The sequence below is a fragment of the Carlito syrichta genome, unplaced genomic scaffold (assembly GCF_000164805.1).
Source record: "Carlito syrichta isolate Samal-C Ts95f unplaced genomic scaffold, Tarsius_syrichta-2.0.1 Scaffold301868, whole genome shotgun sequence".
Lineage (NCBI taxonomy): Eukaryota > Metazoa > Chordata > Mammalia > Primates > Tarsiidae > Carlito > Carlito syrichta.
Window position 1 is genome coordinate 368215 of NW_007245964.1, and position 16354 is coordinate 384568.

At 42.9% G+C, this 16354-nt stretch overlaps 1 protein-coding gene across 1 annotated transcript in view; it reads right to left on the bottom strand.

The window, feature by feature from the left end:
• FHOD3 (formin homology 2 domain containing 3) overlaps window positions 1-16354 on the bottom strand; it is a 456996-nt gene that overhangs the window by 84522 nt on the left and 356120 nt on the right. Inside the window, 2 exon segments of the mRNA XM_021711121.1 lie at window positions 7961-8175; window positions 14193-14243. Coding sequence (XP_021566796.1) covers window positions 7961-8175; window positions 14193-14243 — 266 coding nt within the window.

A 16354-nucleotide genomic window follows, 5' to 3' on the forward strand; every position in this document is an offset into this window, starting at 1 on the left:
TGTCACACAGATAGATAGTCCCTATATCCCAACTGTGCACAAGATGGAAGGGAAACGAGATTGATCAAGGGAGGCATTAGAGAAGATGCTTCAGCTCAGTGGACAAGAGTCCAGTGGGCACTCAATGGCAGAGGCAAGCAAGCACAGAGGCATATCCAAAAACAGTGCAGGTACTGTTTGGTGTGGATGGAGGAATGACATGGGGTGGGAGAAGACTGGGTTGGTAGAGACCAGATAACAAAGGGTCTTGAATGCCATGTAACTTTGAGACTTATGCTGTAGAAAATGAGAGCTACCAGAGGATTTTAAGAAAAGGTATAGACAATGATTCTTTTGATTGGGTTGCTGAGAAGAACCTGGAAAAATTTAGACCTAATAAAGGCAGTCAAAATGGTCCTGATCAGAGAGAGTTAAGGCCAGGACTAAGGCACTGGCAATGGAGAGAAAGAGAAGATGGTTGATTTGAAAGGAAGGAATACACTTGGGGATTGGTTGGATGTGGGGTGAGTATCAGGGGAGGAATAAAAAAATTTTTGTGTGCTTCCAGGTTTAATGACTTGGACCAAGAAAGATGGCTTTGCCCAGATGAGGGACAGAAGGCGGGAGCAAGTTTGGGTTTGGGGGTATATGAGTGAGAGCTGGGGGATACCACTCATCTGAACATCCTGGAGAGTCTGAAGAGTCTGAGGGGCATTCAGATGGAGATATCTGAGAAGGTGGGGCACACACACCCTAAGTTCAAGAAGGTCAAGGCTAGGGACACAGACCTGAAGATTTTCAGCATCTGGGAAGTAATTTTAAAAAAAATCACAGGTGGGATGTGAGAGCCCAGCAAGAGGGAGTGGCAAGAAAAGAGGGAAACTGGGGAGGAACTTCAGAAAAATCCATCATTCAGGGGGCAGGCAGAAAAGCCAGTGAGAAGACTGTAAGTAGAGGATGAAAAGGACAGAGACAAAACGACAGGACAAAAATAATGAGAAACATAGGTGACATGAAAGGCAACTGTCATGCTTGGTGTGGAGATTCTCTAGAAGATGCAGAGGGATACAGAAAGTCAACAAAAAGTTTCTAGAACTTTGCAATCTATTTGGTAGAGGCAGCTTTCTCAGAGAAGTTCCAGCTTCAAAAGTCTCTAAAGATACATGCCATGTCCAGGCAAGCAGGATGCACTGCAGCATCCCTGAACCCAGGGGAACTCTTGAAAACGCATACTTTAGGGACTGGAAAACCAATGTGAGCTTATCTCACTATACGACAGGTATTGTGCCATTTTGTACAAATGTGTTATAGGGGTAGGGGAGGGGAAACACAGGGACGCTGGAGGGGAAGGAGGAATGGGGAGATGGCAGAGTGGTGATTAAGGTTCTGAGCACAGACAAGCATGCTGTAGAAGAAGCCTGAGAGTTATTCCCCATTGGTCTTCCCCAGGTCTCAGTCACTGACTGGACATTCAAAGTACCACCCTGACAGAAGAATCCTCACTGTCTTTGTTCGGCACGTGGAACCGCCTGACTGTGCCTGGAATTACTGACCCAAGGCTCCCACCTGGGATGAAAGGCACTAAGGTCTCATCCAGCCAACAAACTGGGTTCTTTACAAGCTCATCCAGATGCAGGCAAGCTTGCTGAGCCCAAGCTCCTGCTCTCATGGGGTCTACCAGGTTCCTGATGTGCTTTCTTTTTTTGTTAAATAAGAACAAGCAAGCTAATTGTTGTTCAGCTTTAGGAGACAAATGTGACAGTAAAGGTTGGTTTAAAAAGATTATAGGCCGGGTGCGGGGGCTCACACCTGTAATCCCAGCACTTGAGGAGGCTGAGACAAGAGGATTGCTTGAGCCCAGGAGTTTGAGACCAGCCTGGGCAACATAGACCTTGTCTCTACAAAAAATAATAAACAAAAAAAAATTAGCTGGGCATGGTAGTGTGCACCTGTAGTCCCAGCTACTAGGGAGGCTGAGGTGGAAGGATCGCCTGAGCCCAGGAGGTCAAGGCTGCAGTGAGCCATGATTGTGCCATGTCACTGTACTTCAGCCTGGGTGACAGAGTAAAATATTGACTCCCCCCCCAAAAGAATTATAATCTAATGCTGGGAAATAATTCTCTATGGATCGCCCATGCTTCTGCATTTTGCAAGCAGAAACTCTGATGATCTTTCTAAGGATATGTATCTAGCAAACAGCCTTGGAAGACAGAAATAGTACCTCTCTCCAGAGCAAAAGACTAGTTGGTTTATGGCCCATGTAATGAAGATAATGTCTCCCTCTGGGAACAAAGGGAAGGCATGTTTACTGTCCATTACAGAAGATTTGTGGCCCCTAAACCCAGGGTTCCTCTCCTCACAGTGTATGTGCAGGCACCACTGGGCCTATTCACATCACTCTGTGGGAACTGGGGCTTGAGGACACAGCACAAATGTTGATACTCTGGCTCCTACCATTGCTATAAGTAATAAAGTCCTTCATCTCAGACCCAGGAAGTTTGTGTCTTCTGCTAGCATCGAAGAAATTGTGGCAGGTGAATGTGTTAGCTTACAAGCAGGGTAAAGTCTCAGTCCCTTCACAGTTCTTGACACCTAACAGCTGCTTACAAAATTGTCATGTTTATCTGATAATGCCCATTTTACCAACTTTCCTGGTGCCATTCCATGCCTTGTCTTTACTCATAGTTTATATTTTGTCTACTTAAGAAGGACTCAAGACTGTTTAATGTTTCCAAATAAGGCACGAGAAAACACACTGCAGACAACTGTCCTTTCTGTAGGGAGAAGAAGGGAAGGTTTTTTTGCCTACTTCCATTTTTGTAGACTGAGAAATGGCAAGGTAAAAAAATCCAGGGATTTTCAAAGTCCCACAGCAGGTGTAGCACACAGGGCCTTGGCCTTGGGTAGAGATGCTGAGAGATTTTGTCCAATTGACAAAATGGCATCAAGTAGCAGCAGTCAGGTGAAGTAGGGAGGGGGCAGCCCTGAGTCACAGAACCACAAGGAATCTAGTTTCCTGCCAATTCATGAAACACTGGACTGGAGGCATCCAAAAGCTTTATGCAAGAGAACCAGCATGCAGCGTTATGCTGATGATTGATGATATTCCATTGCTACTGTGCCAGCTGGAAATAGGATACCAGATGTTTCTGACTTCTGCCGTGTGGATTAGGTAGCCTAGGAGAGCACCTACACCTGAAAGAGACTTAAAACATGTTACACAACGAAGGTGACAGAGCTGCTCAGTCAATGCTAACGATGACAACAGCCAAAATGACGAATGGATACCCATAAGAAAAATGATCATTTAAATAAACAGAACATTTCATGATAGAACTATGTATCTACACATTATTTCCAGGTTTGAGGATTAGAAGGCTAGAGAAATCATCATATTTGCTTGTTTATTTGCATATTTATTTATTTATTGAGTTGGGTCTCACTCTGTTGCTCAGGCTAGAGTGCATGACCACTGCCACCGCAGCCTCAACTCACTGGGCTCAGGGGATTCTCCTGCCTCAGTCTCCTGAGTAGCTGGGACTACAGGCAGGCACCGCCATACCCAGCTGACTTTTTTGATTTTTGGTAGAGATGAGGTCTTACTCTATTGCACAGGCTGATCTTGAACTCCTAGACTCAAGCAATACTCCCACCTTGGCCTCTTCAAGTGCTGGGATTACGGGTGTGAATCACTGCACCCGGCCTGCTAGTACTTTAAATGCTTGGATCTATGGGGGAAATGTATTATCATCAATAATTTCTGAAAATGCTGCCAGGTAAATTCTGGTGATTAGGCCACGGCTGTGTCAGCCATATTTTATAGCTCCAGAGCCAAACAATGGGACATTTGGAAATACCTACAAATCCAATTATAGGTATAAAAAATCACATTGGACATATTTTTTCTGACATAAAAATAATAGTGTGGCAACATTTTTTTTTTTTTGAGTTGGAGTCTCACTCTGTCGCCCAGACTGGAATGCAGTGGCCGCTCCCGGCCACCGCAGCCTCGACCTGCTGGGCTCCGGCGATCCTTCCGCCTCAGCCCTCCAAGTAGCTGGAACTACCGGTGCACGCTACCATGCCCGGCTAAATTTTGATTTATTGTAGAGATGAGGTCTCGCCAAGTTTCCCAGGCGGGTCTCGAACCCGCGGGCTCAGGCAATCCACTCACCTCAGCCTCCCAAAGGCGCGGGATTACAGGCTGAGCCACCAAGCCCAGCCTGTGGCAACATTTTAAAATGCATCTCTAAAGTATTGTATCTGTGTGTGATATGGAGAATACCAGCTAATGATAATAAAAAACAATCTAGCCATTATGTTTGCTTTCATGGCTAGGTAAGTGGGTGAAAGCCACTTCTAAACTCCTGTCAGCAGAGTCCTTACACTGGGAAAGGTCATTTCTCTCCACTTGGCCTCAGGAGGAGAGATGGGGAGCATGGAGGGAATGTGGTCTGAGTTCTTCAGCAAAGGAAGCTCAGTCCCAGGACACTCTGCATGTCTGGTTTGCAGGTGAGTCATTTTTCTTTACTCTGTTCCCATGAAATACGTTATCAGAATCTAACACACACTGGGATAAGAAGTTACCTAGTGGTACTGACTTCACTTATGGGTACACAGATTACTATTATCTTTAATAATATTTTATTATCTTTAATAATAATTTTATTATCTTTAATCCTCAGAGCAACTTTCTCATGCTGAAGAAAAGAGCTCTATCCCAGCAAAAACTCTGTACCTTTCTCTGATTAGTGAAAACAACTTATCTGTTTACAGAGTCATTTGCGAGCTTCTTAAAATAATAGAAAATAAAATTATCAGGCAGATATTCAGATGTATACCTTCAGGGCTCAGTATCAAGAAGGAAAGGCTATTAAAGCAATGAGAGAAGAGAGATACCCTTCCATGTTTACCTCAGCTTTAGGTGACCACCTCCATTATTGACAATATAGTGCAAATGAGAACACTCCTGTATATCTTTTCCTCACATGGGTCATGAAGTTTTATAGAAAGGGAAAATACTCAGACCATCACCACTAAGTCCAGGCAGAATCAGGACACACATCTGCTGAGCCACAGGAAGGCCAGATGGAAAAATTATTCAAGCACACATTGACTTGAGGCTGAAGGTTAGTGGCATCACTTACACAAAAGTTATGGCAGATTTAGCTGGGAAGGATTTTTGACTGAAAGAGCTCACTAGTTGGCACATAATGCTATTCGTATTTTACCATTAGCCTTTCCTTTTTAGAAAACATATTTTGTAAGAGAAAATAAAAGGAAGTTTTTAATGTTTTGTCTTTTACTTTAAAAGTTCTCTAGAATCTGAGTTGGGAGTTGTAAGAAAAGAAGCTATAAAGGGACCTTTAGTCCTGAGGTATAGAGGATTCAGTAACAAATAGTAGATTTTCCTTTTAAATATAATTCTGAAGTGCAGGCAGAAATTTCTTCAGATATTAGGGAGAGGGTTAGCAAAGGATGGTGTGGCATTAATGTGAATACCATCATAAAGATGGTGGAACCATGACTCCATGGTAAATGGTCGAATGGGCGTCAACATATTGGGTTTTTCCAGCACTGTGCCAACAAGGTCTAAAGTGAATCTTCAATCTATGTGGGCCTCAGTAAATATAGATAATAACATCCCCCCCAGATAGCCAGATAGCCAACAAGGTACCAAAAAAATGGCATCTTGGAGGAAAGGGCAGAGCACCACAAAAATATGAAGTGTATCATGGTCATATGACTGCACAAGCAGAAAGAGTGAAAAAGCAAGTCCGTCCCTGGCACGTTTGGACCACACAGTGCCAGGTGTTTGGTGCAGGACAAACATCTGGATGTGTGATCATCCTTCTTATTCTTCTTCCAGATATTGAGATATTGGAAACACTAGGGATAAGCAAAAAGCTACTTTGAACATTTGAAAATGGGACCTGGTGAAAAGAACACACTATTAATTGGAGGCCAGCAGCATGTGTCAAAGAACAGCAACACACTAGGCTGAGGAAAACCTCTGTCAACCAACTTTGTGTTTTTGTTGTAAGAGCAAAAAAGTCTTCAAAGCTGAAGTAAGTCTCAGCAGTGTTTTCCCACACTACCCTTTACAGTTTTTCTTTTTGCACACTTATCATTTCCAATTTCATAAGTCAGTTACACATTAGGCTACGGAAGTCAGGATACTCTGCTGACCCCACTCATTTTAATCATGATTACTAAACATTTGATGGAAAGCTTATCCAGACCCCACAGGAGCCAAAACTTGCCGTTTTTTTTCCCCCCAGAAAACAAGAACATTATTTTATTAATTTATAATTATAAGTTCAAGTCCAGTGTTCCTTTTTCAGACAGAGATATCACTTACTGTGTGATTTGAGTAAAATAGTCTCGCAATCACTATTAACCCCTTCTCGGAAGGGGAACATAACATCTGCTATTATCTTTCTGAAAGCATACTAACATAACTTGGTGTCTTTCCCAAATGTATATTCTATATACACAAATGCCTGCTTTCTGTGTTTTTAATGAAATTTAAAATATTTCATCCTTTTAATTGGATAGAATGGCTCAAGTTCCACTGTAACTGGTCCAAATATTTGTCTTTTGCCTCAAGTATCAAGGAGACTGACAACTTGAGGACAGACAATATTTGCAGATACTGACAATTCCCTGTCAGCTTGGGGCTGTTCTGTATTTCACAGTTTAGATGATCATTCAGTGAGCAGCTAGAGGTACAACTCTCAGAATTAACACTCCCAGGAATAAGTGCTGAACCACAACTTTGCAGAAGGATATTTCTCATTTTGTCTCTGGAAACACCACAATGGAGATATAGCAATGATATAAAGCAGGATTTGGAAAACACACAGCTGCTCTAGAACAGTCTGTTTTCCAGACTCCCAGAGTCCCAATATTTTAAGACTGACATTACTCATCTAGGACTGAGCCATCTGCCTGGGACAGTCTTCATGGATCATGGACCAGGAGTAACTGGACGTCATGGAAAGCTGTGGAGGAGCCAGCCTGCTCCTGCAGAATGAGCTGAGGCTGGGAGAGCCAGCAAAGAATTGGACAGATGCTATCATTCCGTTACATCCAGTTCTGCTGAGGTCATGGAGTCCTGCCTTGTTTAAATTAAACTTGACGCCATATTTAGTCAACCCTTCTAGAGTTAAAAGTTTAGTGTCTCTGCTGTCTTCAGTTGGCAAAGTCTACACTAGACTGTAAGCCATACCACTCGACCAAACCAAACAGCGCTAGCAGCAGGGTTAATCAACATGCACTGTACAAATGCCTGTGCCCCAGAAACATCCTCTGTGTTGATGTGAAAGAAAATGAATCCACAATGTGCAGAACAGTCAGGAAGCAGCTGATGCTCAAGGCTGCAGTCAACAAAATTGTTGTTGCTCTCCAAACAAAGCTAAGAAGACAATTTCTCCAGGGAGATCCTGTCTGTCTGCATATAAGCATGTTCGTATACAAACACACACACACACCCATCCGACCATGCGCTGCTAATTTTTATAATTTTAATTTCTTCTTCAAAACTTAACTTCTATTTTAACTTTTAGGTCTATATTTTACTTTGCTTGCTTTAATTAACTGTATTCTCCTTCAGTTTAATTTAAACCAGATGAACAGTTCAAAAGTGGTCACTGTTTTGGGCAGATTCACATATCCAGATAAGAGTATTAAGTGAACACCCCGGTATTTAGGATTAAATATCAAAGTAAGTCTTGTTTTCTATATTCTCTCTTTTCACTGGATCTACATTGCCAACCTTTATGAATCATTTTGCTTTCACAGAAGTGGCTCTGAAGATGTCTAGTTTGTTAGTTACAGTGCAGGTTGCAGTCACCCCCTCCTAAACTTCCCTGGAGCTGCTATCTCAGTGTTAGTCTGCAGGTTGCAATCGTTAGGACTGCCCAGGAGAAGTAGGTCTGATGTTAACCCAGCCATTTCCCTCTGCTCTCTTTGCACTCACCTTGGGAATGCTGGGGTGTTCCTGGGGAAGAGGATGACACTGGGAGAGCCTCTTGAGAGTCTAAAGATGATGGGCTCTGGTTCAGAGGGGCTGGGGAGGCGGGGGCTGCTGGCGATGTCAGGTCCAGGGAGAGGCCGGCTCTGCCCCGGCTCACACTCCGGCTTCTCAGCTCCTTCTCGTGTGCCTCCACTGCCAACTGCTCCAAGTATTTGTATCTGAAAGTTAAATTCCAAAGGGTTTCCGTCAAAAGAAAGAGGAGCCCGTGGCTGATGCTTGTTTATGGATGAAACACCTGCAGGGTGAGCTGGTTTCCTGATGCACAGAGCACAGCGCAGGGCTGGCTGGAGGGTCAGTCTGCCAAAAACACCCAGCAAAGCCAAGATGCTAATGATTAAAAGTCCCACGTCACTCATAACCAAACAGATTGGGAGAAATGGTAACATCACACAGTCCCCAGATACTGGCTCCCTGCTGCAGAATCCTATTTTGCTCTTTTAGGAAACATTTGTAAATAAGCACAACAGCAATAGTAATCACGAAAAAGCCCCAAGAGGGACGGCAGAAGACCAAAGCCCCTCTGAGCTTGCAGCAGTGAAATGGGTGGGTGCCTCCATGTGGCAGAGAGAGAGAGAAAAAAAACCCCAAATACCAAAAGGGGTTGCTTGGATGAAGGCCTGCCTCTCTGAATTTCTGAACCTGCTTCAGTGCTAACAGCAATGCAACTGGAATTTACTTTGTTCTCTCTGTGTCGACCATGGAAACTTTTTTATATTCTAAAATATTTCTGAGTAGGAATCAGACATCCAATAGCTTGGACCTGACGTCACATATAGTTTATTCATCAAAGTCAGTTTAAAAAGAACAAAGATACATCTGTTTTGCATTTCAGGCAGGCAGAACCCACTAACTGTTTATTAAGACCAGCTACCAATCATATTCCTCACAGTGCGCTTTATAGATCAGACCAAAATAACTTCGAAATACGTGCCTCTTCCAGATGGCAGCTAATTTTACCCACCATTATTTTGCTCGAAAATAAACTCATGCATCTGCTGGAGCAGGTTTCTTACTATCTTGCCCACCACTGAAGTTTGAGACAGCTGACTTGAGACCCTCACTTTGAATCTATCAGATTCACTGTTTCTGTGCCTCTTAACGAACGGGCTCTAGACACGGCACTCCTCGCTTGCCCGGATAAGAAAGGCAGAGCACATATTTAAAATCTTTAAAACCACACATGGAAGAAGCATGCATTTCTTCGGTCCTTCCTCAAGCTGGGCATCGTTCCTCCATCTGTAATCCTTACTCCTTCTCCCTGCCAGTCCAGAGGCAGCCTGCCCCCGCCCCCAACCCTCCCACCTTCAGGACATGCTTGTGTGTGCATCTCCCAAAGCCTGCTTTGACCACCACAGCTGGAAGTGATCTTGGCCTTGCCTCTGCACTCATGTCCGATATGTAGTCCATTCAGCTCAGATGGCATTTTACATTTACTGCCTGGCATCTTTAGTCATCTTTTCACATGTGGACGTCTGTTTTCAACAAGCAGATAATAGGATTTTTGTGAATAGTTAGATTACCATCCTTTGTTCTTTCCCTGGGTGTCTTGTCTCTGTGGGCTGACAGGAAGCAGGCTGAGTGTGCAGAGACAGACCTGCAGAGCAGTATCCACCTGCAGAGGCCCACTTGTAGACCAGGATGCCAAGGGGGCAAATGCACTCTGCTTCATTTTTGTGGGAAGTGAGTTTGCTTTCATGGAGGATGCCTGATAAAAGATGTGTAATGGGTGCATCTGTCTATACAAATTCCAGAGGCATGGAGTCGAGCAGCTGCCTCATCACAGAATGAAACTGTGTCCAGAGAGTAAGACTCAGAAGCTCTGGACTTTTCTTGCCAACTGCATCACCTCTCAAAAGGTAAGAGAGGTAACAAAAGAAATGTGTTTCTAAACTTAATTCAGGCCAGCAGGGGAAGATCGTCTGGCTGTAGAAGTAGCAGGACCCCTGGAAGAAAACGATCTTGAGGGCAAAAGGCAGGGCCCCCCGGAGGCATGTTAAAGGAGATGGCAAACTTAAGGCCTGGGATGCTGTGAGCTCAAGAGGAGCCGTGGGTACAGGGATTCCCACACTGTGGTTAAGCCTTCTGTAACAGGGGAAAGAGACAGGCAAGGAATGCGTGCAAATAGGGGATCCGGATAGGTCCAGGAGAGCAGGAAATCAAAGGAGTCCAGAGAGGATGGAGAGGAAACCTCACCAGAAGGGCCTCTGGCCAGGAGGATAACCCACTTATGGCACCCATTTTTGCCAACCCAATCCTGGTCCAGGCCTTCCACATTCTTCCCAGTGGCAGCCAGGTGGTGGGCATGTGCTGACAGTTAAAGGGCTCTCCCCACTTTCTGGGGAACTCCAGGAGCTGCTCATTCCAGAACCTGGGTAGATATGACTCAAAGACAGTTTTTGTGCATCCCTGGGTTTCATGGATGCTATCACCAGGGATCCATGGGGGAAGGGAAAAGTTAAGGGCTTAACCTGGCTTGTCCCAGGGAATGAGGATGCTGATATAATAGACAAAAACAATAGAGGGGTGGGGAGGATATGAGGTGTTGTTGAATGGGTAAAGAGTTCAGTTTTATAAGATGAGAAGAGTTCTGGAGACTGGTGGTACGGCAATATGAATGCATTTAACACTACTGAGCTGGACACTTAAATATGGTTAAGATAGTGAATTTCATTGTGTGTGCATTTGATCACAAATTATTTTTTTGTTGCCCAGTCTGGTCTCAAGCAATCCTTTCACCTGGGCCTCCCAAAGTGCTGGGATTAAGTCGTGAACCACTGTGCCCAGCCTTAAATGATTTTTTTTTTAATGGCAGGGGCAGAGAGGCGTGGAGGTCAAGAGCAGCAAACTTTTCCGAAAAAGCAGCACCATATGTGATGGCCAGGGTGGTGAGGATGGTAGACTGATATGTATGGGAAGAGCCACATCACCTGGCATTCATAGTGTGACGGTTTGACAACCCCTTCTGCCCCATGTGAACCTCTGGCAGTCCTGGGGGAGGAAGCTGGACCTATGTTATGACCTTCTCTTAGACAGGGATGCTAAGTGCCCCAGCTCTTAGGGGGCCAGTAGTTCTTGATCCAGGAAGCCCACCAGTCCATGCAATGACTGTCACGTGTCCCTGCTGCCTTGAGGCTACACCCAATCCACAGACTCTGATGGAGCCTCTCCTGAAGAAAGCACTGGGCTTTCTATCTACAAACCACAGTCTCAAGAAAAGACTTCTGACCTTTACTGCCTTCACCCAAACATTCCTACTTATCCTACTTCTCTCTGTATCATTAGTTTATTCATTAATCTTTTCATTTGTTTATTGAACATGTGTTGAGTGCCTGTCGTGCTAAGAAGAACTGTAGTAGGCACTAGAGATTGAACAATAAAAAAGGAAAAAAATCCCACCTCATGGAGCCCACAGTCCAGTGGGAGAGAAAGGCAAATAAGCCACTGAGATGAACTTCGACGGCCACCCGGGGCACAGCGGCAGGGCTGGCACTGCAGCTCAGTTTCTTTACATAGGGCTGTATAGAATCCCTGTTTGTCTTTAGATAAACCTCAATCTATTCACTGATGACTTTCCCTGCCACTCTTCTACTTGGGAATTCTCCCTTCCATTAAACCCAAACCTGGCTCCCTCCACACTGCCCTGTCCTCAGTCCTTCTGAGAATGGTTCGAAATTCTTTCTCATACTTCATGGGTCACAGTCATGCATAATATCCAAAATCTCAGCCCAGTCCCAACCTGTCCCTTGTACTCTGTTGCCATAACCCATCTGCCACAAAGCATTTCCTCTCCATGCCATGTCACCCTCGCCAGACTAACAAAACCAAACTCAGTTGCTCCTCCCATGCCACTCCCCACATTCCCCCAGCAGTAATCTCCTTCCTTACTGTCCCCATTTTCCCATTTGAAGTATTTGTGAATGTCACTTTAATCAGTCACCATCATATAAAGCCTTTCTGCTAAATCTTAAAACAATTAAAAGTAGCATCCCAACAGAAACTTGCTCCTAGTCTGCACTATTGTCAATAACATGGTTTGCCTTAAATTATGGAGATGATATGAAACAATTGAACACATATCTGGATGGCCACCACACCTTGAAATAGTGACATTCATCTTGTTGCACTTACGTGACACAAACCTCAAAAACCACTTGCTGGGTCTCTGGCTATCGTTTTCTGAGACTGCATGAAAGGTAAGAGACCTGGGACCTGACCACCACACACGGCTCTATCCTGAAGACTTCATAGACGTAGTCCTCTTCCTTGTTTCTGTACCTCTATCTACCTCTGATCTCTGTCAGTTTCTCCACCCATTTCAAAATTCTATTATGCTTGGAAATCTTATTTCCTCCTGGCTAACCAGGAACACCTGATAGCTTTTTTTTTTTTTTTTTTTTTTTTTAGTTGGAGTCAATAAAAAATATAGAAAGCTATTGACCCCGATAGCTTTCCAAATGGGCATGAAAGTTTATCTTCCTCACTCTCATCTTCATTAGATAATTCAAGAAGAAGACTAACCAAGAAAAGGGGCTGGGGTCAGACCAAAAAAAATGCTTGACTGCTTCCCCAGAGCTCTGTGTGAACAGAAAGGTGGACTGTGAGGGAAGGATCTCACAGAGCCAGCTCCTGTGTCCAGCACATGGGCAGCCCAGGAGCAAGGACTAAGGGCAGAACCAAGAAGCAGAGAGGCAACCCCTTCTGTGTGAGTTTGTTAGACATAAGTGAAACCCTGTTTGGAAAAGGGGGGGGCAGTAAATAATACCCAGAAAGAGTTGGACTTGAGTCTTTTGGGAAATTTTGAAATGTGTCTGATCCAGTTCAGACCTTGATACAGCACTCAGATCTCTCCCCAGGAGCTGCCAAGAATTGCCAGTGCATACATAACCTGACACTCAAGTTGTCAAAAGCCCAAAGAAGTGCAGAATCTGGAGGGATAACTAAAAATATAAAATTTTATTCCTTACGTCTAGGCAGAAAGTCAACAGTATTTTCAGTAAAAGTATATGGTATGCCTTGCGAGGTCAAAAACAGGTACAAGTTAGGAACAGAAATTCCTTGTTTCTGTACCAACATCTTTCCTTCTAAATGTGCTGGCCACACTGGTTCTTAGGATGACAATAATCTAATAGAATGTTGGAATTAAAGCAATGTCATAGTTTTATTTATGAAACTGACCTAAGCATCTAATTTGTTAATTGAATACAGGCAGTCTCCTCTCTTCCCTGTCTCAGACTATCCTGATCTGTTTAGCTGGTGTTTAAAAAATTAGCACAATTCCATTTATTGACATAGTCCAGAAATTCTTAGGTTCCCGACTGGCTCCAGTAGAAAGATAAAAATCAGCCTTCCCTATCTCTTCATGCAGTCACCCCATCTGGTGGTAGAGGGGACAACTGCAGGCTTGTGCAGTGCTGGGGTAAAATCTTGTCTCTTGCGGGTCTATTTCCCAAATCAGTTTCCATTGCTTATCTGCACTTATCAGACACTGAATAACTTTGTATCTTTTATTGGAATTCAAAGTATGTTGCCACTGAAATTATAAAGCTAATTTACAGCTTGAATATTTTAAGTAAAGCCGTTGGTTTATTTGCTTATGATTTATTGAATAGCATTTATTTATTCCATATATCATTCCTAAGTGCCTAGTATGTGCCAAGCACTGTGGTGGGCACTGGTGAAACCAAGGCAAAGCCAAGTATGGTTCCTGTCATCCAGGTACTGAGTACAGTTCAGTAGGAAGACAAGTAAGTAATCAAGTACGACCTGAGACAGCCTCAGGTATATCTGTGGGTGTGTGTTCAAATGTTTGCAAGGGCTGCTGACCAAGTGACATGAAAGCACGTGATAGAACCCCTAATCCAGACTCAGTAGTGGTGGTGCAGAGTATTTGAAAGATACATCATATGTCAACATACCAACACTAATGTGCTCACTTGGAGAGAAGTTTTGGAGGAACCCACATATACATTTCACCATATGACACTAAATGATAAATCTGAACCTTTCTTGGAAAATTTAGATCACCAGTACACTCTGTTCTGCAAAATGCCAGTTATACAAAGTTTCAGATGTCAAAGCTATTATGTTTTAATGAACACAATCTCCTCTATATGCTGGGTTAATGTGCAAAGTCACATGCCATTTGGTTATAATGGGAAAGAAGATATCTACAAACCTTTCTTCTCTTGCTTGTCTTTGCTCTTCTCTTTTGTCTAAATACTCTCGGCTAATGGAAATACGCAGAACAAACACAAAAAGGAAGGAAAATAACAGAATTAGATGTTAACAAAATACGAAGAGATTATTAATAGTATATCATGAAAGGCCTCAGAAATGGAAAATGGTTGTAATTGAATTTTTAAAAGTTTAAAGGCTGTACTTTAAAAGTACTGAATACAATTGATCTTCCATAAAATCACAGGGATGGCAGAAGGAATGAGATCACTGGATGACACTACTAGTGACTCTCCAGAAAGAATGTTAAGTCTATAAGGAAGAGGAACAGAGAGGTTAGAAAAGGATGCATAAATAAAATATGGCAGTTACAAGCAGGCAATAGCTTTTGGAGGAGATTAAATCCTCTTGAGCTCTGGTAGCACAACATCCAGCTCAGGAATCAAATCTAAGTGGGCCTAAGGGCCTTGGCCATCACGTATTGCACTTCAGTTTGGGCATTCCTTTTGCATCCCAGAATCTGTCTCCATACACATTGCGCTCTGAGTTTCTATGCCGGGATCATTGGAAGCTCTTGTTTTGTGTATCTCTTTTGTCTACACCCATGAGTGCCCAATTTTATCCAATTTTAATGTTTTGTTTTTTCTGTTCTTGCCTTAAAGTTCCAACTCGAATTTAAGTTTATGACCGTGTGGTCTGGGCCTGGCACAGCAGCTCATGCTTATAATCCCAGCACTTTGAGAGGCCGAGATAGAAGGATTGCTTGAGCCCAGGAGTTTGAGACCAGCCTAGGTAACATAGTGAGACCTCATCTCTACAAAATTAGCTGGGGATGGTGGCACATGCATGTAGTCCCAGCTACTTGGAAGGCTAAGGTAAAAGGATAACCTGAGTTCAGGATGTTGAGGCTGAGATGAGCCAAGATTATGTCACTGTACTCCAGCCTAGGAAACAGAGTAAGATCCCAACTAAACACACACACACACACACACACACGCACACACGCACACACACGCACACACGCACACACACACACACACACACACACAAGACTATGAGGTCAGTCACCTCTCAGTGGATCATTTATTTTTCTGGAGAATTCTGGTGTCATGGTTTCTACATTGGACCTCATCGTGTAGCTTAATTATTCTACCCTTCAGTGCACTGGTAACTAGATATAAAGGGACACTAAGTTAGACTAAAGTGGGTTAGGATGAGGAAAAAAATACAAGAACTATGATTTGTCATCATGTATAAACATTCATCACATCACTTGCCACACTAGAACTAAAATCGCCTATAACCCCGGAAGCTTAAGACCATATTCAACAAAAACAACAGATAAAAAACAACTTTAGAGGCTTTGCAAAAAGCAAAAGGAACATGAACAATTTAAAATCAATAAAATGTCTGATAAAAGGTCAGCCATTTGGGTAATCCATTGGCTACTTCATAAAGCTCTTATTTTCTTCTTTGAGTTTCTTTTCACTCACATATTCACATCCATATTCACATCCTCAGAAATATGGAATTGCAGTCATCTTAATTAATAGTTGCTTATGATCTGTCCTGATGATTAGCACTTCTTCCTGGACAAGGGTCATTTTTGCCAGGTTATCTCTGTATTCTCAAATGACAAGTGAGAATAATTTGAAACCAAGAGGAAATAGTGAACAGTTATGAGCGTGGTCTCTTATGACAGTCTGCCAGGCTCTAATCCTCTCTCTGAATATATATATATATCTATGAATGACACAATGGCTGAATATACATACTTGTCCTATGGATACTTGTCCTATTCTCCTATACTTCTGGGACTCTAATGGCATAAATGCCAGACATCTTGGTATTATTACATGGGTCCATAACGTTCTGCTCATTTTTTCCATTTTTGTTTAGTTTAGTTTTCAGATTGGAAAATTTATATTGTTCTATCTTCAGCTCACTGACTATTATAATTTTTCTATTAAGCCCATTTAATGAATTTTAATTTTAGTTTTAAAATATATCAGTTCTACATGTATTTCCATTTGGTTCTTCTTTATAGCTTGTATTTCTCTGCAGAGACTTATCATTTGTTTCAAGAGTATTTGCCCTTACTTCTTAAAGCATGTTTATAATAGCTATTTTAACGTCTTTAACTAACAACTACACCATTTGTGT